Raw genomic sequence first — 25326 nt, 5'->3', positions numbered from 1 at the left:
CGATACTGGAAAGTTCAACACAGCGCCACTTCTCCAGCAGCCCATAGCACCATCATCAGCAGCTGATTATTAAATTAACCTGACCATTGTACACATTCTTCAGCCCTTTTTACAAGCTATATCATTTTTGTGTAAAAATTTCTACACTTCCTTAGAATGTCACATAAGGTCTTAATGGGGCTTCATTTTTTAAGATTGAGGTTCAGTTTCATTTGACTTATGTAATAGATGTGAGTCCCCTCATTATGCTTATCTTCATAAGTTTTTAGGCTCAGTAGCACTTCTTGCTTCTTGTATACGTGAAACCTTTTATAGTCAAACTATCAGTCTGCTGGTGCTAATCATCATATGCATTGCGGTTTTTCAATATTTTAATTATGAAGCAAAATTTTTGTTGTTGCCATATCTTCGCAATTTTTACGTTACTTTTTAACTGCTTGACACCACTGTGTAAAAATTTTAATGAAGATACGTTTCTAATTTGTTTATTACTGTATGATTATTGTTATTAATCTGCTTGGTAATCACTAAGTTATTACTCTATGTCCATTTTTGTAGGACACTATTCTCCAGAGTTTGCTTGACCACTTTTTGATGTAAGCTTAAATGTATGATGATCTGAGGATGCCAAATTAATTTGCCAAAACTAGTCAAGAAGTTAATTTATAAAAAAAAAATGTGCAGCTGATGACTGATTATTTCTATTCTTGAAACATATGGTTTGCCTAATCTTGATTTAGCAGAGATTTTTCCTTCAAGTTTTCACTTCACAATCATATCACCAACAGTCAACTCGGGCAGCATTAGAGAGGTTGAAATCTCGCTGATGTTTTTGTTTCTCATGTGGCAACTAGTGACAAGTTCAGGTTTGAAGTTACTGAGTTCTCCTGACAGACTTGTTATACTGTTAATGCTTCGCTACTGACAACACAATAGTCCTTGCTTCCTTTTATACTTGTGGGTCTGCCACCCCTGATATGTAGTGGTCAGTTCCATATTACATAGGAATGCCCAAATACTTTTGATCAGATAGAGTGGAGAGAGATGGCTAACATGAGTAAAATACTTTTTTTTATTCTTCTTTCTTCTGCACAATCACAGTAACACACTTTTAATTGTGACAAGTTTCCACCAAGGACTGACTATCTTCAAAAATCTAAATTTAACCCTTGAGCGGGTTTGCCCTTTTTTAACAACACGAGTGGGCATGTGGCATACTTTGTCCACGTGTAAAAAATAGCTGTCTTTCTGTTATCAAGGTAAACATTTATGAGCAAAATCACAGTTTAATCTTAGTTTAATTAAACAATGATAAAATAAACTTACACTATATGAGCTAAATCACTGTAGTAAAAAAACTTTCATTATATCATTCTGTTGCTGCATACAAGTGGTATCCTACAGTAATGACCCACTTGATGTATTAAACACTGCAGCTGCATCAGATTCCAGCCAACCACTTAACTGATTACTAATTATATCGTAGACAACTGCCTCAATGAACCTGGGACATTTTCTTGCGCAGATTGTACATTTTTTCTCATCTAGCTCACTGCTTTTTTTATTACTGCTGCTCAGTTGGATGTATGACAGCTCAATTTACCACTATATTAGCTGTAGCAATAATGAAGGAATAGGTACAGACTCACAACTGTAAAACAACAATAGGATAGTTGGTTGGATGCAGAAAGGGATGAAACTACTAGGTCATCAGTCCCTCTGTCCATGAACAGTCAGGTCTACATGAGTGTAGATCAGAGGTAGCCTAGCACGAAGCTCAGGGGAAGAAAACCCCAAAATCTACCAATGTCAGTGAAGTTGAGGTAAGGGACAAAAAGAAGAAAGGGAGACAGAGAAAGAAAGGCAAACGAGGTGTCCCATGTAGGGAGCAGTCGGAAGCCCATGAAACCAGTCAGCAATGAGGTGACATACATCCCCCAGTCCCACCCATTTACCAGAAGTTTTCTGCTCCGAGATTGTCTTTGAAAGACTAGCAACACAGACAGGACAAGAGAAGGAGAGATATACAAAAGAGGAACAAGTCAAACTGCCCACATGAGAGGGGAGTTGTGAGGGGGGGGGGGGGGGGGGGGGGGGGGGGGAAGAAGAATAAAAGAGCAGGTAGGGTGAGGACCTGGCTGGACCACCATGCCCAGCCAACTGCAGCCCAATTTGGGCACAGGAGGCAACAGTGTGTGCTGCCAACCCCTCAACGAGCCAATAAGGTTAAACAGTGCTACCTTAAAGAGACTGGTAACACCTTGTTTCACAAATGAAACATCAAATTGATTCAGCCACTGAGGCATCGTCTCCTAACACCAAGGGTAGCGAGTCAGGGAGATTAAGAGTCCGCGCCACAGGGTGGCTTGGTTGGGACAGTCCAGTAAAATGTGGACCACTATCAAATGGGTACCACAACGGCAACACTATGAAGGAGATGACCATGAGTCAGCCAAGTACAGCCAATGCCGAAACAGCAAAGGATGACAGAGTCATTGCGAGAGGCCTGTATGGAAGACCTCCACAGGTTAATAGTCTCCTTTACCACCCGTAGTTTGTTTGGTGAAGTCATAGAGTGAACCATTCCATATTCCAGGCACCTAAAACTTGATAGTGTAATACCAATCCTGTTTCTGGAATGCCAATCTCAAGTCAGTTTACAAGTAGCCTGTCTGGTCAGGCAATCAGCGAGTTCATTCCCCGGGTTCCCAGCGTGGCCCAAGGTCCAGACAAAGATCACGGAGAATCCACTCTGTTCAAGGGCATACAGGAATCCTGGATAGCAATGGCCAAGGGATGGCAAGGGTAGCACTAGCCGAGAGCTTGCAACCTGCTCAAGGAGTCACTGCAGGTGAGAAACAACCCACAAGTGCAGTAATGGATATGCTCAAGGGCTCGAGGGTGGCTACAAACTCTGCAGTGAAAACACTGCAGCCATCCGGCAAGGAGAGCAGTTCAGTATGTCCTGCATGAGTATAAGCAAAGTCTACACGACCTGCAACCATCGAGCTATCAGTTTAGATGGCTTCTGAACCCTAAGATGCACCAAGGATGGAGGAAAATTGGTGGCAAAGGACCTGGGGATGAGCTGAGTCTTTCAGACTTCATGACAGGTAAAGACGAAGCTGTGGCGGACGGATGCACCAAGGAGGTGTCTTGGAACGGGTCCAGAGGAGAGGTGGAAGAGAAAACAACTGAAGTTCAGAGAGGATAGACTAGATGCAGATTGCGATCATAATCCTTGACAGGAGCCGCCATTGCAAGAGATGGATTACAGTGTTTGGAAATAGGACATGGAAGTTCGGACGCTTAGGGGAGCTGCAAACGTGGGTAGCATAAATGACAAGCTGTTGTTGGTGCCTGATCCACAACAGAGGGACCACAACTTTCACAAATGACCTGTTTACACTGCTAGTTCGAAAGGCTACTGTCGCAAGTTGAATCCCACACTAAGTATCGGATCCAGTACCTGCAATGCAATTCCAGACCATATGCCAGATTCCCATAATCAAGGCAGAATTGTATCAGGACTTTGTAAAGCTGCAGAAGGGTAGCGTGATCTGCACCCCAGCTGGTGTTACTCAGACAGCGAAGTGCATTTAGGTGGAGCCAGCACTTTCGCTTAACCGGGCAAAGATGTGGAACCCACGTCAACCAAGAATCGAAGACCAGCCCCAAAAAGTGACAAGTCTCCACCACATAAAGTAGCTGGTCACTGAAGTGAAGTTCTGGTTGTGGGTGAATAGTACGATATCGACAAAAGTGCACGACTCATCTTGGCAGTGGAAAACTGAAAGCCGTCGATGAGGGCCCATGACTGCGCTTTTCGTATGGCACCTTGCAGTCAACATTCAGCAACACACCTGCACCAGAGGAGGAATAATAGAGGCAAAACTCGTCAGAATATAAGGAGGATGATTCTGAGGGCCCTACATCTGCTGCTAGACCATCAATGGCTACTAGAAAGAGAGGTACACTCAGGACAGCACACTGCAGGATACCATTCTCTGTGATGGAGGGTGGGGGGGGTTACTGTGTGAAGCACCAACTCGAACCTGTGCAACAGCAGGAAACTCTTGAAAATTAGGAGCGGACCCTGGAGACCCACCTCATGTAAGGTAGCAAGGATGTGGTGTCGCCATATGGTGTTATAATCCTGTTGCAGGTCAGAAAAGACACATATAAGCTGTTGATGTCGGGCAAAAGCCATTTGGATGGCAGACACAAGGTAAACCACATTACCAGTAGTGGAATGGTCTTGACAAAAACCGCCCTGGGATGGAACCAGAGGACCCCAAGTCTCAAGTTGCCAACACAGCTGCCGGCTCGCTATGCATGCAAGCAACTTACAAATAACATTGGTGAGATTTATTGGGTGATAACTGTCCATCTCTAGAGCGTACAGCTTTTCTGAATTGCAATGGTGGGAACTGTCCCTGCAATATATCCTATGTTCCCGTAATCCTCCTGGCCTAACCTTCGTTAGTCATTTTTCTCACCCATCTGGCCCCTTCCCTGTTCCCATTCCAGCACTACACAGCCGTCATTCCAGCAACACACCCAGTCGTTTTCTCTCCTTTCCTCCCCCCCCCCCCCCCCCCCACACACACACACCTTTTCCCTGCTCTCCATCTGCACCTAGCTGCCCTACCCTCTCTCCACCTCGTCCTTGCGTGCTCCCAGCAGCACTTCACTGCCCCCCACCCCTACCCTGCTATCCGCTCCCCCCCCCCCCCCCACCCTTGCCTCACCCTCCTCCTTATCCCAGCTTGGTTGCCACTCCCATCATGCACTGCTACTGTTGCTCGCAGTGTGGCTTCCGCTGCCAGGGGCTGCAGTCGTGTGTGAGTTACATTTGTCTGTATGTGTCTGTTGTCTATTTCTTACAAAGGCATTGTTGGCTGAAAGCTTACATTTTGACAGTCTTTTTCGTTGTGCCTATCTGCGACTCAGCATCTCCGCTGCATGGTGAGTAGCAACTTTCCTTTTCATAATATTGTTACATTCCATCCTGGAGTTTCCATTGTTTGAAATACTACATACAGCTATATAAGCAAGGCTATTCCAAATATTATGATGATGGTGATGATGATGATGGTTGGTTGTTTGGGGGAAGAGACCAAACTGCGAGGTCATCGGTCTCATCGGATTAGGGAAGGACGGGGAAGGAAGCTGGCCGTGCCCTTTCAAAGGAACCATCCCGGCATTGGCCTGGAGTGATTTAGGGAAATCATGGAAAACCTAAATCAAGATGGCCGAACGCGGGATTGAACCGTCGCCCTCCCGAATGCGAGTCCAGTGTGCTAACCACTGCGCCACCTCGCTCGGTGATGATGATGACCATGACCATGATATTTTAAAACATGTAACAAGATATCGAAATCAATTTCATTGCATTTGTATTGATGCAATCTTTACATTGGGCCATTAAATTTTCCATTTGCCCTAATGTAACTGGAGACCTAAAGAGTTTTACAGGTAAGGGATTGAACATCTTTTCCACTAGTGGGATAAATGTCTCAACTGGTAATACTGCTTGGATGACTGACTTTTTCATTTGATAACATTAACATAAGAAGAACTATATTTGCTCACCACTGATCCACATCCGGAACTTCTGCCAGTGGAGGCGTAAGACACCACACGTGGTACGGCGAGTCACATTCGTCACACATGATTTGCTTGGACGGTTCGCTCTTCAGGCCACACACTCGACAGCTACAAGCTCTACACTGTGCAGCTGGGTTGTCATTGCAATCGTCACAGATGGCACGAACTGGACCTAAAAGCAAACTGTGCAGTTAATACGCACAAAAGACATCACACAGGGTACAGAACCTCCTAAACTGTACTATAGCCTGCTGCCAGTCATGATAAAATGGCTGTCAGATGCACTGTGAGATGACAGCAAAATCTGAGTTATATGCTGTCAGACTGTGCTGTAGCATATACAACACTCAGTACCCAAGCTTAAAATTCATAACAACAACATCAGATTGAAAACAAATGACATCACTTCATATCTTCTGCTGAATGAAATCATTAGAGTCAGTGATTCTCATTGGCTATCATATACCACCACGCATTTGGCTACGATCGATGTCACTGAATCGCCAACGTCGTCATGCAAAGTGAGAGCTGCTGACAGCATAGGTGCACTTTAGCTATTTTTCCTCATTTTGTCGACGTCTTGTTGCAAACAAGCCATTTATCATTCGCCATGAACTGCTACTTGATCCACTAAAGTAATGGTCATGATATGTCCAGGGTAACCAAAGAAACAGGTAATCATCTTTTTTGGGAATGACACACAAGTGAACTCCTTCCAACGGTTCCGATTCAGCTCGGAACACCTACACAATCAACTGCGGCATAGTTGCCAGCTTGTACGAATATATCTAAGGGTCCCCCCGCCCCAGCCAACATTCTGATTATTTCCTGACACAAATTAACAGAAGCCCACTTTTGAGTTTCAGTCAAATATTGTAAGGCCCATCATGAACAGATCTACCATGCAGCTGCAAGGATGGTCCAAAACATTATGACCACCTGTTTAACAGCGTGTTGTTCCACTTTTAAAACACTGTGCAACAGATTCTGCTTGGCATGGATTCTACGTGTCCTTGACAGGATTCTAGACATTGCAGCTCCAGATGTCTACGCACAAATCAAGCAACTGGTTTACAGGCATGCTACTGGCACGCTATATGTATCCCAATGGGTATAGATCAAGCACATTTGCTGGCCAAGGCAATATGAGTTCACTGTAATGCGCCTCAAACCACTACAGCATGATTCTAACCTTGCAACATAGACAGTTACCCTGCTGGAAAATGTCACTGCCACACAGAGAGACTTCAAGCATGAAGCGATGCAGGTGGTCCACAATAATGTTCACGTGGTTCGCTGCCGTCATGATTCCACCACAGATCCCATGGAAGCCCAACTCAGTGTAACCCACAGCACGATTCTTCTCTCTCCTACCTGCATCTGTGACATGGACACATGTTTCGTGCACCCTTTGCCTGGATGATGTTGTGTAAGGACCCAACCATCAGCCTGGTGGAAACTCAATTATGCTGTGCCCAGGAACACATAGCGGTTATGTCATGTGGATCTCCACGTTCAATGATGGCATTTGAACAGTGTGCTCCAAAACACTTGTGTCTGTCATCAGATCCACCACAGATTGCTGGGATCCTTTGATAACTATGTTTTGTGATAAGACATGGTTGTCCAAAACCATACAACCTGCTTCACCATCCTTCAATCACTTTCCTTAGGTGCTCATGACAGGAGTACGCCAACAGGCGACCGCTTTGCCATTTCAGAGATTCTCGTTTCCAGCGGCGGCAGAACCACAAAAATGCACCCTTTGTCAAAACTGCACGTATCACTGGACTTACGCATTTGTGGCCCATTATTTTCACTATAATGACTGTCCATACATCTCTTTTCCACTGACATTCCTTCCTTACTGCATCACACTACCAGGAGGCATTCAATCTCACAGTGGGCAGTGGTCATAATGTTTTAGTTCATCAGTGTATATGTTCAAGCTAACTCTAATATACTGCAGTCCTCAACATGCCTAAAAACGACTATGTCTCACAGTAAGTCACACGCCAAGCTTCAGCAATCATGATATTGTAATGGCAGAAGCAACAGCCAGGTCCCAATGCCATTATCCGGGGCATTAGTAGCAGCTAGCCAACAGAGCACACTGACATAATGGCCACTTTCTGGATTACAACCCAGTTCTCCGGGCAGTGACTAATCTTCAGCAAGTGTCTACGGAATTGAAAATATGCAACAGTGGTTGCATTCCACATTGACGAGCTCGTTTTGGCCACATTCAGGGACGGCAGAGCAAGTAATCGGCACAGCACTGACACAGAAATGTAGCGGGATGGGGTGTGAAAACTGCTAGTGGATAGTAGGAGCCATCTTTGTGTATTTCAGGAGGCTGGGTTTGTATGCTGGTGAGAGAGACCAGAATGCGGAATAGGTGGTTGCAGCAAAACAATCGGTAAACATATTTTTTTTATTATTCCGTTAAACTCTAACAATTATATGTGTGCATCCTCATTTCGGGTGCAGCCTGGGATGTCCCCCCATCAGTATGGCAGGAGTGGCAGTCACACTCGCAGTTCCCGCAAACTGCCAAGAGGCGAGATACTTGCAGGGCGAATGCACGTATTTGCCACGAGGAATTAACCTGCGGCCGGAAATTGCGGTACCGCATCAGACGATGACTGACATTCACAGTGTGAAGCTGGCAGGATCTCTCTCTGTGCCTCAGATCACGGTGCAGCAGCAGGATGAAGTGGCCCAATGTCAAGGCCATAAGGCAGCGGACATCATTTCGCAACACGGGAGGACATCGTCAACTCTGCAGCAGAGGCTGACGCGTGGAGGGTGTCGTGCGTGACCCACTCTGTTAGTCCGAGGATATATACGCTGCCAAAAATGAGCTCAACAATGCGGAAGGCAACCACTGCCACATAATTTCAGTGCCGTTGACACTTGCTGACGGTCAGTCACTGTCTGCAGAGCTGGGCTGCAATTCAGGAAGTGGACGGTATGCCGAAGTGCAGCGATGGCTACCTCTGCTAAGTAGTCTGTATATGGCACTGGGCTCTGGCTGTGGCCTGTGTCATTAAATCGGGCTCAGCATTGCTGGTTTTTGGAAACAACATTTTTACATAAACATTCACGAATTTCACTGCTGATGGAAGCACAGTGTGGCAGCACGGTTTCTTTCGTCCATTACCTGCACCTACTGGTGAACTCACTGGAGCAGATTGCCGGTAGGAAAGCTGAGCAGAAACCTATCGTACTGCAACTCGCACTATGCTGGATACAACATAACATTTCCAAGAATGGGGAAAAGGTCTTAATTTTGAATGAAAGGTGGAAATACTGTCAAAACTTCACAATATTCTGAACCTCGATAATGTACATGTTCACTGTCACGCCCATGCTAATCTTAACAAGAGTCATGTACAAACCCTTTCATTCACATTAGTACGTTTATGGTAATGTATTTCCCAAAATCTGAACAGCTACTAAGCACGGATTGTTCTAACATGAAAATGCACACCATACTATTAAGTTCATCAGTGTCCAATGCACTTAAGTTTTTAGTCGCCGATCTGCTCAATACGCCACTTGGAATTACTGTCTTTTCTCATCGACAAATAAATATGCTCTCACTTTAACACTTTTGAAACATGCAGCACAACGAAAACTGGCAAATTATAACTTCTTTCGGAGCTCATACTACACACGGACGTACCACTGAAAGGCTCGGCTCTAACTCTTTAGACTGTTGTAAGCATTCTACATCTCCAAGAGAAAAGGTGGGCGAAAAATACTCCATTCTGATTGGTCAGTTTTCTTTAAGGCAATAGAAAAACATTATTCTCCTGTGTTAGTCTGCGGTTTTCATGACTAACCCATCAACAAATAACATGCTTTCAAACTGTACTTTTTCCTGAAATAAATATTTAACATTATGATATTTTGTTTATACTTTGCATTATTAACTATTTTCATTTGCACTTGAATGAGCTTTCCTTTTACCATAAACTTACTTAACATATTATGATACAAATTACCCCATCATCTGCATTCACACTGTCTTTCTCAGACTACATCGTTCATTAGAAGAACGATGATCTACATATTTGCTTTAGCCCACATTCACGCATCATTCACACTACTAAAAGCATATAAAAAAAACAGTACAAATATAAATAAACAAAAACACTTCCAGAAATAATCAGAACAATTCACAAAAACATTCTCTTTACCTGCTCAAACAGTCCACGAGTGTACCACCGGTTCGTAGTGTCCAATGGGCACAATATTTCGGTGATCAGACATATTGCCATTGTTAGGTGCACTAATGAACTAAGCTCCTGAGGGCGAGTGGCCATATTTAATCCCCTCCCTTTGCGAGGCATTCTCTCCGCAGTTTGCGCCCGTGTGTCAGCGGTCGCTGAGACACTGACGTCAGCATCTGTGGTGGCGTCGGTGTAATTGTCTTGTCCGCCCTAGTCGCCCGTTCGTTTCCTTTGCTGAGCGTCTTTTTAATTAGACTCAATGCTGGTTCCCATGCCCTGCTGAGTTGTAGCTGTAATCTCGGTTGACGAGTCCGTCCCTGGTACAAATTTCGGAATGATGCTGTCCCAGTATTTAGATGTCTGTGCCAAGACCCTGGTATGTTGGTAGTCCATTTCGTGATTTTTGGACAAACAGAGCTCTGCGACTGTCGATTTGTTGGGGTACCCAAGTCGAGTGTGCCTCTGATGTTCTCGGCAACGATCTCCGATGGTGCGCACTGTCTGTCCAATATAACTCTTTGCACATTGACATGGAATCTGGTATATGCTGGCCTTCCACAAACCGAAATCATCTTTGACCCTTCCCAATAATGCTCGTGTTTTATTTGGTGGGCAAAAGACAGTTTCTACTCGGGGTTTCCTCAATTTTCATCCTATTTTCCCAGATAGTGTGCCAGTATATGGTATATAGGCAGTGGCTATCCCTTTCTCTGTGGCTTCTTCCGTCTCCACACGCTGTACTGTACAGGTGGGGCAGAGAGCACATCTTATCTGCCATTCCGAGTACCCCTTAACCGGAATACAGTTTTGAGGTGTTCCAGCTCTTGGGGCAGACTCTCTGCATCAGAGATGGTGTATGTCCTGTGCACCAGTGTTTTTAGCATCCCATTCTTCTGTGCATGGTGGTGGCAGCTATCTGCATGCAAATAAAGGTCAGTGTGCATTTTCTTCCTATATACACCATGGCCCAGAATGCCACCTGCTCTTCTTTCGACCACGACGTCCAGGAATGGTAATATTCCTTCTGCTTCAGTCTCCATAGTGAATTTGATGTTTGGATGTACGGATTTAAGACTAGGAGCTTGGCTTCATCCAAATGGAAACCTAATTGTTTTTCTACATTATGTGGATGACACTTTCGTGATCTGGCCCCATGGAAGGGGCAAGCTCCTAGACTTCCTTACACACCTGAACTCCATACATTCGAATATCAAAATCACTATGGAGACCTAAGCAGAGGGAAGATTACCATTCCTGGACGTCATGGTCAAAAGAAGAGCAGATGGCACCCTGGGCCACGGGGTATACAGGAAGAAAACACACACCGACCTGTATTTGCAAGCGAATAGCTGCCACCGTCCGGCGCAGAGGAATGGGGTGCTAAAAACACTGGGGCACAGGGCGTGCATCATCTCTGACGCAGAGAGTCTGCCCCAAGATCTGAAACACCTCAAAACTGTATTCCGGAAAAACGGGTACTCAAAATGGCAGATTCCCCACCTCTACAGTACAGCGTGTGGAGACAGAAGGAGCCACAGAGAAAGAGATAGCCACTGCCTATATACCATATACTGGCACACTATCGAGGAAAATAGGACGAATATTGAGGAAACAACGAGCAGAAACTGACTTTTGCCCTTTTGCCCACCAAATAAAACACGAGCATTATTGGGAAGTGTCAAAGATGATCTCAGTTTGCGGAAGGCCGGCATATACCAGATTCCGTGTCAATGTGGGAAGACTTATATTGGACAGAGAGTGCACACCATCAAAGATCGTTGCGGAGAACATCAGAGGCACACTCAACTTGGGTACCCCAACAGGTCGGCAGTCGCAGAGCTCCGTTTGTCCAAAAATCACTAAATGGACTACCAACATACCAGGGTCTTGGCACAGACATCTAAATACTGGGACAGCATTGTTAGAGAGGCTATCGAAATTTTTACCAGGGACGGACTCATCAACCAAGATTACAGCTACAATCTCAGCAGGGCATGGGGACCAGCACTGAGTCTAATTAAAAAGATGCTCAGCAAAGGAAACGAACGGGCGACGAGGTCGGACAAGGCAATTACACCGACGCCACCACAGATGCTGACACCAACATCTTAGCGACCGCTGACGCGCAGGAGTGGACCGTGGAGAGAACGCCTCGCAAGGGGAGGGGATTTAATACGGCCGCCCACCCTCAGGAGCTCAGTTTGTCAGCCCACCTGAGGATGGTGACCTGTCTGATCACTGAAATATTGCACATGTTGGACACTATGGACCGGCAGTACACCCGTGGACGGTTCAGGCAAGAAATACGCTGGGAGAAACTGAAGAATCAAATTCTCTTTACCTGTCTCTTGAATGTGTCTGTGCACTACTGTCCTCTAGCAGATAAAAATTAGAGCTATATACTGCCGGCAGGAGTGGCCGAGCGGTTCTATGCGTTACAGTCAGGAACCGCGCGACCGCTACAGTTGCAGGTTAGAATCCTGCCTCAGGCATGGATGTGTGTGCTGTCCTTAGGTTAGTTAGATTTAAGTTGTTCTAAGTTCTAGGGGACTGACGACCACAGAAGTTAAGCTCCATAGTGCTCAGAGCCATTTGAACCATTTTGAGCTACGCACTTGACTGAACCCGCTTCAGACCATCTGTCACTGTGCTCGCATGAGTCATTCTCCTGGTACACAGGCTCTAAAGAGGAGCAATATAAGGTGCCACGCCTCAACGGTCCTGACGATGATGATGATGATGTTTGGTTTGTGGGGCGCTCAACTGCGTGGTTATCAGCGCCCGTACAATTTCCCAACCTTTGCTCAGTCCAATTTCGCCACTTTCCTGGATGATGATGAAATGATGAGGACAACACAAACACCCAGTCATCTCGAGGCAGGTGAAAATCCCTGACCCCGCCGGGAATCGAACCCGGGACCCCGTGCTCGGGAAGCGAGAACGCTACCGCGAGACCACGAGCGGCGGACGGCGGTCCTGACGAGATTCTACAAACCGATTGGAGATCACCTTTCTGAAGACAACTGATTACCGAAAGTTGAACAAAATGTTCAACATGTTATTGTTAAATTAGGTCTTTACAAAAACCTTACAATAGTCATCCAGTCAAAACCTTCAATGGACATTTCCCTTTTTTCATAACCCTGTTCCTTTACACACTTACTGCAAACAAATGACTCTGCCTATTTTGGAGCTACTGCTGTTTAACAGCAAATGTTAAACGACATTAATGTTATCTGAATAGCAATATCTAGTGATTGTCTGTTAAAAATTGAAAGGTGAACTCCTTACTCGTGCAGAAACATCAAAAGTTCATTCAACTGCATGTTACTATAAAAAGGCATTAGAAATAGGCTGTGCAATGTTCTCCTTTTAAATGTAAGTGTGTTCGTATTCAAGTTTATTGTCTCCTCTTCATTCTGAAGATCTGCCCTAGAAAATCAAATTCTCTTTCAACAGCACTAGTGCAGATTTCGTGGACTTCATCACCTTTGCAGTTTTGCTTATGATCAAATTGACAAAATTTAAAAAGACATTTAACTTTTTATACTATCTTCTGAATATGCACTGACTTCTTCCATACAGTATTTCATAACACAGGTACCATTACACCAGTATATGACTCAAGATCTGACATTAGAAAAAGAAAAAGCACTTTTTACATTACAAATGACTTCTTTTGTTGTACTCCAATGCCACATTGCATTGTTATGGCACATGTTTTTACTTGGTGGTACATTGTGCTACTCCAAGGATGGAACTATGACTCAAGGAGAAAGCACAAAGCCCTCACCGGTAGAGCAACTCATGGTAATACTGCAATCGCCGTTTCAACTTTAAGGCACATGGTGTTCATCCGTATATGCATCACATGCGAAACATGTAACAAAAACCTGCAAATGGCTACCAATTTTTAACCACTAAATTATTATGTGGTTTAACAATCACAATCCTTATTCGCTGGCTAGGTAGACATAAGACTACACATTACTCTGCTGAACTGATATGGAACACTGTAGCTGTGACAAGGATCACATAAAGCAGTGGCTATTCAGTCCTAAACAAAAGGAAGCTCAGGGGTTACCATCCAGTTATCAGAGATGGAGCGTCAGCTCAGAATGCGAAAGGACTTGTTAATGGAACAATCCTAACATGTCTAAAGCGATTTTGAAAAACTTTAGTATTCACATCAATGGCAGATATCGATTGCAGCTCAAGAGGTGCTGTATCTTGTGATCGACGATTGCCGCCAGAGGCATACACGACACATCGTGTGGGACAGTCCGCTCACGCAGGAGGAAACCTGACAAGCAGCTGCCACTTCACTGTCATAGCCAACAATGCACAAGTTTTACCAGCAGACCCTGCTGCTGTTCACAACAATAACTCTGTTTTGGACACTGATTTTCTTGCTCCTAGCTCACGATGAATTTGGCATTGTTTCGGATTACATGTTAGTATCGGAAGCAGATAGGAAAGTGGCAGCGACGTCTTACCATACTACGCTTTCAGCGAACCATTCACACTCAGTGTCAGTGTAATGAATCCTAAGTTTCTGGAACTGTCACTGCAATACCAGCAATGGCAGCAACTAAAAGCAGCAGCTGTCACCACAACAGAAGTAGTGCCAGAACAGCAGCCGTAACAGCGAGAACAGCATGCTGCTCTCCTGCAACTCTTGTCTCAACAGCGGTAACAATGTCAGTGATCACCGCTAAGTCCACACTGCCATTTGTCTGTTTTAATGAGGCTTCAGAGAGCACTACACTGTTTTGCTTATAGAACTCCTGGTAAGCAGCACAATCTTTACTCTTGTCTTCTAGCAATCGCTAGTGCAAAGCGGTGCAAAAATTACGATCACTTTTGAACACCCGCGATTTGTATTTCGATGAACTATGTGCTCTGTTAAATAAATGCTACAATCATACTTAATTTACCCTGTTGCAGCTAGGCTCCAATTTAATTAGTGTGATAAAAAACTTGAACACACTTACACAGTGTGAACAACCAAGTTGTGGGATCTTGTATGGTAGTACAGTTCCACTTATAAGAACTGTAAAGTTTCCTAAGCAGAATGATTGATTCGTGCTGTGACAGTGCACCTAGCCTCAGACAGGGAGCTCAAGGCCAAACCATTGGCTGCATCTGATCCCTGTTTTAGTGAAGTTTTTAACATTGCTATCTTTCAAGAGTTGCTTCAGATGCTCAGTATACTTTCAGTCGTCAACATAAGTGACAGCCAGCTTATGATTCTAATACATCATTATCTTTTCATGCCTTAAGTCTCAGCCAAGTTCATGGTCATCTGAATTGCCAGTGCATTCCGACAGATTTCAGTATGTTAATCTAAATGCTCCCCCCCCCACTGTATCAAGTCTAACTTCTTTTAACACTAAAGGGCAGGTCACAAACGCCTTCTCTTATAAAAATTGAAACACCCGTCAGGCAAACTGATGACGTTCCAGTCACGATCGGACTGCAGCAGCCACCATTCTTGATGTCGTCGCTCAAACCTCACTGTGCAGTGCTGGGTGTGGGGTAAACACGAGCAACTCGCAGCTGTGTGTAAATAAGCTACTCACTGACATCCCGTGCTGAGAAGGCCCAGTGACAGTGCACAGTTCTGCGCAGTTGTGGCAGCTGACCAGGCAGTTCCGCCAGCACCACAGAAACTGACGTTGGCCTTTCCTATTGCCATACGGTCAGTAGAGTTCCAGCTGGACAGTGCATCTGCCACGTCATTAACTGATGAGGACACATATCGGCATTTCAGTTCACCTTCGCTGCAAAAGCCTCAGTGACGGGTCACACCCATTCCCTCAATCGGATGGCTACTGCGCAACATTTCTCGCCAAGACCCAACCCTGACCATCTGTAGGAGAGGATCCTTATCGATTATGCTGGACCACTTCAGGGGGCTATGTGCCAGCTGGTCGTGGACAGTCCCTCAAATTTCCCTTACATGGTGCAGGTGCTGCCCACTACCACGCCTGTTGCCGTCCGTGCCCTCTCGACATTCACCACAGAGGGAGGGCCGCACACCCTAGTGTCGGACCACAGTCCCGAATTCTCACCATCACAGTCATAGACTTTCCACATTGAACAACTGACCACCACCCCAATTTACTCCACCCCCAATATAGAGGCTGAGAGGATGATTCATACTTTTAAAAAACAGGTGCAGGAGGTCTTGGTGACATTGTCTAACGAGGAAGCATTACACGGCTTCCTTACGATGTATCGGTCCACCGCTGGCACGAGTGGTGTCACTGTTCCCCGTTAGAGCACACGTGTCCTGTGCAGCGTACCCAGCCTGCGTACAGGTCCACCTACAAGCAGGTGCCTACGCCCGAGTACACTAGTTTGGCTGGCGTCAAATATGAACCTTTGGGGCCACCATAGGCCATAGGGGCCATTAGCTCAATGACACCGCAGACAGGCGAGCCTTCTGACTCGCCACCGCAATCTGCTCCAGCTGCAACTGGCATTCTCACACCCGCCGCCGCCTCCCACCGCCCAGTCGGATGTCAGGGCCACCGACCACCACCTACACTGCAATGGAACCTATACATCCACTAATGGTGTGGGAACTTGTGAGGATGGAACCACTCCTTCCGCCTCAGCATTCCCTCATCCATATTGTAGTAGTGCAGCCTGCTGCCTGTGGCACACTGTCACCTCTGGCATGCTGCCACCTCTGCCACACCGGTAGTCACTGGCCGGGCTGTCTGGGTAGGACGGACCCGAGCCCTCGTAGCTCGATCTGTTAGCAGGGAGTTCTGCTGCACCTCCTGCAACCCCCTCGCCTTCACCAGCATAAGCCTGTACAGTTTTGGCCCTGCATGCTGATTTCAAGGGGGGATGGGGTGGGGGGTGGGGGGGGAATAAAATATCTATGCCAATTGAAGAAATCTATCGCAGCTCAGAGGCACCGATCTCGTGACCGACGATCACCGCTAGAGGCACGTACAAAATATCACACAGTCTTGTGGGGACAAGGTCAGGCAAGCAGGCACCAGAACAGCTACATATAGAACGTTCCATGAGTTACTACCAGTTATACCTTGCTGCTATTTGGATAATAAACCTGCTTTGGTCACCGACTTTCTTCCTCCCACTGTTGGTGTCTATTCCAGCTCAGGGTGACTTTGGTTCTGTTTATGCCTTTAACGCATCAGTATCAGGAGTGGACAGAAAAGAAACCACATGTGTGGAAAAATCACAGCCGGCAGTGCCAGCTTTTGTGGCATACAGAAGTACAAGTATCACACACTGCCTCTGTTATGGTCACAGTATAGATGCCGAGCCTTACAATGTCTGACACAAAAGGATGAATTGCAGTAGATGACATTTCCAGATGTTAGCATATGGAATGGGGAAGGAAACTGATGGTCTGTTACGACACAATTAGCTCAGCTTCAGGTATGGTAAAGGCACCAGAGAGGCAGTTCTGATGTAGAAAATGTATTCAGCCACGTAAAATGGTGCAAGATATTTGAAGTTCTCATAAAAATATGAGTAAGCTACAGATAGAGGCAAGTAATGTATGATATGCACAAGACTCGTGAGGAAAAATTAAGAATGGAAGACCGACAGGAAAGTACTCAGCTTATAAAATGTTTAAGACGGGGATGCAGTCTTCATCCCATATTGTTCAGCCTGTACATCAAAGAACCAATGTGCAAGAAAGATATTAAAACTGAGTCTGGTACCGTGCGCCGCAGAATTTGAGTCCGCGCCATACGTCATGGACGTCGAAAACCCACAGAGGTCTCTGCACCATCGCGCCGTAAGCTGTAGCAGCGCGCAACTCCTGGCCCGCTTTTAGTGTGAGGGCGCCACAGTTGAACACGTGGTCCCAGCGGCCAATAGCGCCGCCCCCGATAGCGTACTTAAGCGCCGGCCTACGGCTCAGCTAGCCAGTCTAATCTCGCTTACGTCGGTTTACACCTCACTTTGCTCTAGACAGCCTACTTCCTTGTTCGTGTATGAGTGGACATGTTTGTTTCCTTGTGACTCTGTTGTTCGGTCTTGTTGTATTCCTTCTGTCCTTCGTTGGTCGTGTCCGTCCTCTTCTGTTGTGTTGTTGTACGCGGGCCTCTCTGCAGGTCCTGCTGCGCTTTCTGTCATTGCTACCCCGCAACCATCCTGGTCGCAGTTACAACATTTTGGCGACGAGGTAAACAGTGGTCATTGTTGGCATGGAAGCGAAGTTGGTCTGTCTGTTGGAGCAACAGCAGCAGCTCATGCAGCAGCAGCTCCAGTTAGACATCTTACAAAAGTCGCTACAGTTTCTAACGGACAAAGTCGATGCCCGGGACGTGTTACCGCACCAGCTTCAAAGTCCTCGGGTGTCCGATGCTTTCCCGCATCCGCTGTCGTTTCTACCCTTTAATGATGCTAAAGAGGACTGGGAAACCTACTTACATAGGCTAAAACAACATTTCACGGCTCTTCAAGTCATGGACGACTCCTTGCAGCAGTCGTTGTTTTTGTCTTGGGCCTCTCTGGACAAGTTCTTTCTTCTCCGCAAGTTGGCACCGTTGTCCGATCCTGTGGCTCTCTCTTTCCAGGAGATCTGCCTTTTGCTGACAAACTATTATTCCCAATGCTACTGTGTAGTCGCCTCTCAGCTGGAGTTCCACCAGTACCATAAACAGCCTGGTCAATCGTATCGTTCCTGGGTCACGGACTTGCAGGGTCTCAGCCGTCGATGCGATTTTACGTGCACCAGTCAGCAGTGTAAGGCTTCATATGCGGACTCCCTGATCCGGGATGTGGTGGTTCAGCTGGCTCCAGATCCTGAGGTCCGTACTGCGGCACTGAAACTCGACAACCCCTCCTTGGAAGAGATTGTCCGCATTGCCCAATCCTTTGAAATTGCTCAAGCGGCTAGCGAGCGTCTTATGGCGCGACCGCAGGCGGCAGCGACCGCGGCGTCACGGCGGGTTCTGCCCTCACGGCATCAACGTGGCCCGGCCGACAAGGGTCAGCGCCGTCAGGACTCCTTGTGTTCCGATGTCTCTATGGCGTCGACGTCTTCGGTCGCCCCTCGTCACCGGTCGCGCGGCCAACTTCCGTCTTGCCCACAGTGCGTTACTGCCCATTCGCGGTCTGATTGTCCCCACTGTTGGAAAATGTGCACGCTGTGTAACAAGGAGGGACACATCTGATCGGTTTGTCGTAGACGCTCGACTCGATCCAGTCTTGCCCCTCCTGGGCCTCAAGATACTGTCCAGGCTCTGCAATCGGTCGTCCACAGGATGACCCATCAGCGCAGAAGCTTTTCCTCATGCTCTGCATTTTCACAGACGATGTCAGTTTTCAGGTCGACACTGGGGCCACTGTCTCCCTGATTAATATGGTGACATATATACGACTGGGCTCTCCTGTGTTGTCGCCTCCCTCTCGCCGTTTGGTCACCTACAGAGACGGCTCCATTCCCCTTTGTGGGCAGTTCGTTGTCCAGGCGACATACAAGCATGTTTCACACCTCCTTACCCTCTTTGTCATCAACCATTCGTCGGCTTCGAATATTTTTGGCCTGGATGCGTTTCAACTGTTTGGCTTTTCAATTTCCAACGAAGTTAAGGTCGTTTCCACGGCTGTTCGCTTTCAGGACTTGGAAGATCTGTGCTCTGCTTTTGCATCGTCGTTTGCACCAGATCTCGGATGTGCTTTCGGATTGTATAAGTACAAGCGCCTTCCCTTTGGTGTCTCTTCAGCACCGGCCATTTTCTAGCATTCGTTGAGCAGCTTACACAGCCTATCCCTGCATGTGTGAATTATCTGGATGACATCTTGGCCACCAGGCGTTCCCACCAGGAACATTTCCAAAACCTCGGTGCCTTATTTCACGCTCTGCAGTCTGCTGGTCTATGCTGTCGGCTGGACAAGTGTTGTTTTTTTTCAACCAGAAGTGGCTTAGCAAAGATGGCATTCGCCCTTCGGGTCGTAATGTCGTGGCCATTGAGGCCCTTCCTCATCCCAAGGATTTATCGGGACTAGGGTGTTTCTGGACAAGGTTACTTGAAGTTCTTGCCCCAGGCTGCCTCCGTTCCTCAACCCCTCAATCACTTGCGTCACAAAGGGGTACCTTTTGTTTGGACTCCTGTCTGTGACCAGGCTTTTCTCCATTTAAAGGCGATGCTGAAGTCCGCCCCTTGCCTTACTCTCTTCTCTCCGGACTGCCCCTTGGTTGTGGCAGCTGATGCATCGGCATACGGCACTGGGGCCATCCTCGTGCACCTGGATGCTGATGGCTCTGAACAGCCCATCACTTTTGCCTCTAAGACGTTGACCCCAGCATTACGGAACTACTCCCAGATTGAAAAGGAGGCACTGGCGATCATGTCTGCCGTCCAAAAATTTCACACCTATCTCTTTGGGGCGACGTTCACCCTCCTGACAGACCATAACCCTTGGTTACACTTTTCGGACCGCACTCTCACCTTCCTGAGTGGACGGCTCAATGTCTACAGTGCTGGGCATTGCTCTTACGTAATTATGCTTACACCATCCGGTACACGCCCACTGCCCACCATGCTAATGCGGACGCTTTGGCACGCCTCCCAGCAGGCCCCGATCCTGCCTTTGACCAACAGGAGGTCCTCTGCTTTCACATTGATTCCACCCGCCGGGATGCGCTGGACGGTTTTCCTCTTATGGTTGCTGATGTTGCTGCGGCTACCCGCCGCAACCCTGTCTTGCAGCAGGTTCTCAACTATGTGGTCCACGGGTGGCAGTCCTATGTTACTCGTCGGATGCAGTCCGATTTCAGCCCCTGGCGCCACCTGTCCCACAGGATCTCCATGGTCGATGATGTCCTCCTGTTGGCCACGAAGTCAGATACACGCCGGGTGGTCATCCCTCCCGAATTGCGGCTTCGGGTGCTCAGTTGGTGACACTGCGGGCACTGGGGTATGTCCCGTATGAAAGTTTTGGCTCGCCGGCATGTGTATTGCTCCAGCATCGATGGCGATATTGAGCACCTGGTCCGTGGGTGTACTGTCTGTGTGCATCACCAGGCAAGCTCCCCCTCAGTCGTTTGCACCCTGGCCTGTGCCTTGCCAGCCCTGGGATCGCATCCATATCGATTTTGTGGGCCCGTTTTTGGGGTCTGTGTGTTTACTCACTGTTGATGCCTACTCCAAATACCCCTATGTTGTCTGAATGGCATCCACCACCACGGAGGTTACACTCACGGCCCTCGCCCAGGTTCTCGCCATTGAGGGCCTGCCCCACACATTGGTCTCCAATAATGGTCCCCAATTCACAGCATCCTCCTTCCACGACTTCTGTCAGTCCAATGGTATCAAGCATATCTGTAGCCCCCCTTTCCACCCTTCTCCCAAAGGCAGGGCGGAGAGGCTTGTCCGCACTTTTAAATACCAGTTGACTAAGGCGGTCGACCCATCTCCAACCACGTCGGCCCTCACCCTGTTTTTGAGCACCTATCGCACTACGCCAATTGACGGACGCAGTCCGGCAGACCTCCTTCATGGGCAACAGCTGCGGACCCTGCTCCATTTGCTGATGCCGTCCTCCTCCCGCACCAGCTCCCAGCGGTATGCCTCTGGCACGGCCTCGAGTACGGGTGCAAGGATTGGTTGGACACCTGTCACAGTCGTCGCGGCCCATGGACGGTGTGTGACGTCAGTGCAGACGTCGAAAGGGTTGGAGCACCGCCATCATAATCAGCTCCGCCCTCGTGCTGCCACGGGACTCGCGCCGCCCCTCTTTCCCTACCTCCTTCGGGTATGGACATGGGCCTCGAGTCACCGTTCCTGCCCCCGGTTGCCGTCTCCCTGCGGGCCTGCCGCCAGCCCTCTCCACCTCCGGGTGGATCGGTGGCTCCCTCCCCCGCCCTGGACTCTGGACTGGCTGTCATGGATACCTCAAGTGTCCTTTTCTCCCCACCACTAGCGGTTGATACACCCAATTCCTCTTCACACTGCCGCCCACCTTGGCACCACCCCTACGTGCAAGCTTCAAGGGGGAGGGATTTGGTACCGCATGCCGCAGAATTTGAATCCGCGCCAGACGTCATGGACGTCGAAGACCCATAGAGGTCTCTCCACCATCGCGCCGTAAGCTGTGGCGGCGCGCAGCTCCTGGCCCGCTTTTAGTGTGAGGGCGCCACAGTTGAACACGTGGTCCCAGCGGCCAATAGCGGTGCCCCCGATAGCGTACTTAAGTGCCGGCCTACAGCTCAGCCAGTCGGTCTAATCTTGCTTATGTCGGTTTACACCTCACTTTGCACTAGGCAGCTTACTTCCTTGTTTGTGTACGAGTGGAGATGTTTGTTTCCTTGTGACTGTTGTTCGGTCTTGTTGTATTCCTTCTGTCCTTCATTGGTCGTGTCCGTCCTCTTCCGTTGTGTTTTTGTTCACGGACCTCTCTGCGGGTCCCGCCGCACTTTCTGTCATTACTACCCCGCGACCATCCTGGTCGCAGTTACAACACTGAGGGTGAAAGGATAGCAATGATAAGATTCGCTAATGACATTACTACCCTCAGTTAAACTGAGGTAGACTTAGCACCTAACTTTCTTACCACTGATAATATCCAAAAAAGAAATCTTACTATAGTGCATAATAAAACAATGATACCTGTGTTTACAACATTGGAGAAAAAACTGCAGTATGATTACGATACGATAATATGAAAGATAGCAGAAAGAGTAGCAAAGGAAACATTTCTGATAGTGAATGCATGTAATTCTATCAATGCATTTATTTTCTTAAGAGATATTTCAGTTATTGCTCCCATCTCTTTTTGCCTTGTGCCAGTAATTTTATCTCCTAATTTCAAATTATGATTATGTAATTTTATATCAAAATCAAACAATTCAAGTACACAGACATCAACACTATTTGGCAACCAAATTAATTTTAATTAGTTTAAATTATCCGCAAACTTTCCAGTGTATATCTTCCAATAGATCAGCTGCAGCTGTGTACTAAATTTACATAATTTTCCCATACTGATTCCTCGTGTACAATATAATTAAAATTATTTTCTGCTTTTAAACTTACATCTACATGGACACACTGCAAATCACATTTAAGTGCCTGGCAGAGGCATATATTTCATTTTTTCTTACTGTCAACTGACAACTTAGCTTCACTGACAGATGAATCTCTCTTTTCTTGGACCTTTTGATCAATTAAATCACTTACTTCTTCCTCCAAAGTTGTGAAAGTAGAAAATGAGATTGCTGCCTCTGATGACTCTTTGCCTTGTTCTAAAACATTACATCTCATCATCATGTCTTGAGATTTGTTTATGTGCTTCAGTAAATCCTTGCTCAGTAAACGCCTTAATGTCTTTTATACCTTCATTCACATCTCTAAAGTTTTAATATACTTTGTTCCTCACTAGATCATACTGTTCAATTACCTTAGAATATAATTCAGCTTGTAAATTAAGTACGGTTGTTTTTAAATTTGATGTCTTTTGATTTATTTGAATCTTTTCCTTGCGAGATTCAACAGTATGTTCCTCTAATTTATTGATTTGCTGGTCTGTTTTTAGCATTAGTTGTATCTAATTTGGCATTTAATTCAGTAGTTGCTTCAGAAAGAACTATTTGAAATTTAATGCTTTGAGCCTTTAAATCAGCACTGGTTTGGCCTATCTTCTCAATTGGATGTAGTTCCTGTCTCATTCTAGACTTTAGTTCAGCTACAGTCAACCCAGTCTTCTAGCCCTCACTGTGTGCCACTCTCTGCCAATGCACCAACTAGTCTTTTACCTTTCTCTGCTCCTCTCCTTTTCCACTTCCCACTCCACTTGCCCCATCTCTCCCACAGCCTCCCAATGCTGCATCTGGCAGTCTTGTCCTGGCAGTCTTGTGCTGCCACCATCTACTCTCTGTATACTTTTGAGTCATCAGTCTTCTAACTGGTTGCCCGCCACAAATTCCTCTCCTGTGCCAACCTCTTTATCTCAGATAGCACTTGCAACCTACGTCCTCAATTATTTGCCTGATGTATTCCAATCTCTGTCTTCCTCTACAGTTCTTGCCCTCTACAGCTCCCTCTAGTACCATGGAAGTCATTCCCTGAAGTCTTATCAAACGTCGTATCATCCTGTCCCTTTTCCTTGCCAGTGTTTCCCACATATTCATTTCCTCTCCAATATTGTGCAGAACCTCCTCATTCTTTACCTTCTGAATCCACCTAGTTTTCAACATTTGTCTGTAGCTCCACACCTCAAATGCTTTGATTATATTCTGTTCCGCTTTTAAACCACAATCCATGTTTCACTTCCATACAACACTGTGGTTCAAATGTACATTGTCAGAAATTTCCTCCTCAAAAGAAGGCCTATGTCTGACGCTAATAGACTTCTCTTGGCCAGGAATGCCTTTTTTGCCAGTGCTGGCTTGCTTTTGATGTCCTCCCTGCTCCATCCATCACTGGTTATTTTGCTGCCTAGATAGCAGAATTCCTTAACTTCATCTACTTTGTGATCATCAATCCTGATGCTAAGTTTCTTGCAGTTATCGTTTCTACCACTTCTCATTACTTTTGTCTTTCTTCGATTTACTTTCAATCCGCATTCTATACTCATTAGACTGTTCATTCTATTCAGCAGATCATGTAATTCTTCTTCACTTTCACTCAGGACAGCAATGTCATCAGTGAATCTTATCATTGATATCCTTTCACCTTGAATTTTAATTCCATTCCTGAATCTTTCTTTTATTTCCATCGTTGCTTCTTCAATGTACAAAATCAACAGTAGCAGTGGTAGAGTACATACCTGTCTTATACCCTTTATAATCCGAGCACTTCATTCTTGGTCATCCAGTCTTATTATTCCCCCTTGGCTCTTGTACATATTGTATATTACCCGTCTCTCCCTATAGCTTATTCCCATTTTTATCAGAATTTCGAAAGCCTTGCACCATTTTACACTGTTGAATGCCCTTTCCAGGTCGACAAATCCTATGAACATGTTTGATTTTTCTTTGGTCTTGCTTCCATTATCAACTGCAATGTCAGAATTGCTTCTGGTGCCTTTACCTTTCCTAAAGCCAAACTGATCGTTTCCATTTCCGTTCTTCTGTATATTATTCTTGTCAGCAACTTGGATGCATGAGCTGTTACGCTGATTGTGTGATACTTCTCACACTTGTCAGCTCTTGAAGCCTTCAGAATTGTGTGGGTGATATTTTTCTGAAAGTCAGATGGTATGTCACCAGAAACACACAGTCTACACACCAACACATATAGTTGTATTGGTACCACTTCCCCCAATGATTTTAGAAATTCTGATGGAACATTATCTATCCATTCTACCTTTATTTGTTCTTAAGTCCTCCTAACTTCTGTTAAATTCTGATTCTAATACTGGATCCCGCATCTCTTCTAAATCGACTCCTGTTTCTTCTTCTATCACATCAGACAAATCTTCCCCCCTCATAGAGGGGTAACAGTGGATTTCCCATTGCACTCTTAATGTTACCACC

General features: G+C 46.4%; 1 protein-coding gene across 1 annotated transcript in view; it reads right to left on the bottom strand.

Annotated features, from left to right (window-relative positions):
* The window catches only part of LOC126106393 (E3 ubiquitin-protein ligase UHRF1-like), a 180483-nt gene that overhangs the window by 69768 nt on the left and 85389 nt on the right, over window positions 1-25326 (bottom strand). The window contains exon 6 of the mRNA XM_049912661.1: window positions 5596-5782. Coding sequence (XP_049768618.1) covers window positions 5596-5782 — 187 coding nt within the window. The remainder of the gene's footprint in view (window positions 1-5595; window positions 5783-25326) is intronic.

Source organism: Schistocerca cancellata, chromosome 10, assembly GCF_023864275.1.
Source record: "Schistocerca cancellata isolate TAMUIC-IGC-003103 chromosome 10, iqSchCanc2.1, whole genome shotgun sequence".
NCBI lineage: Eukaryota > Metazoa > Arthropoda > Insecta > Orthoptera > Acrididae > Schistocerca > Schistocerca cancellata.
The sequence above is the reverse complement of the archived record's forward strand: the minus strand, read 5'-3'. Positions and strand labels throughout refer to the sequence as shown.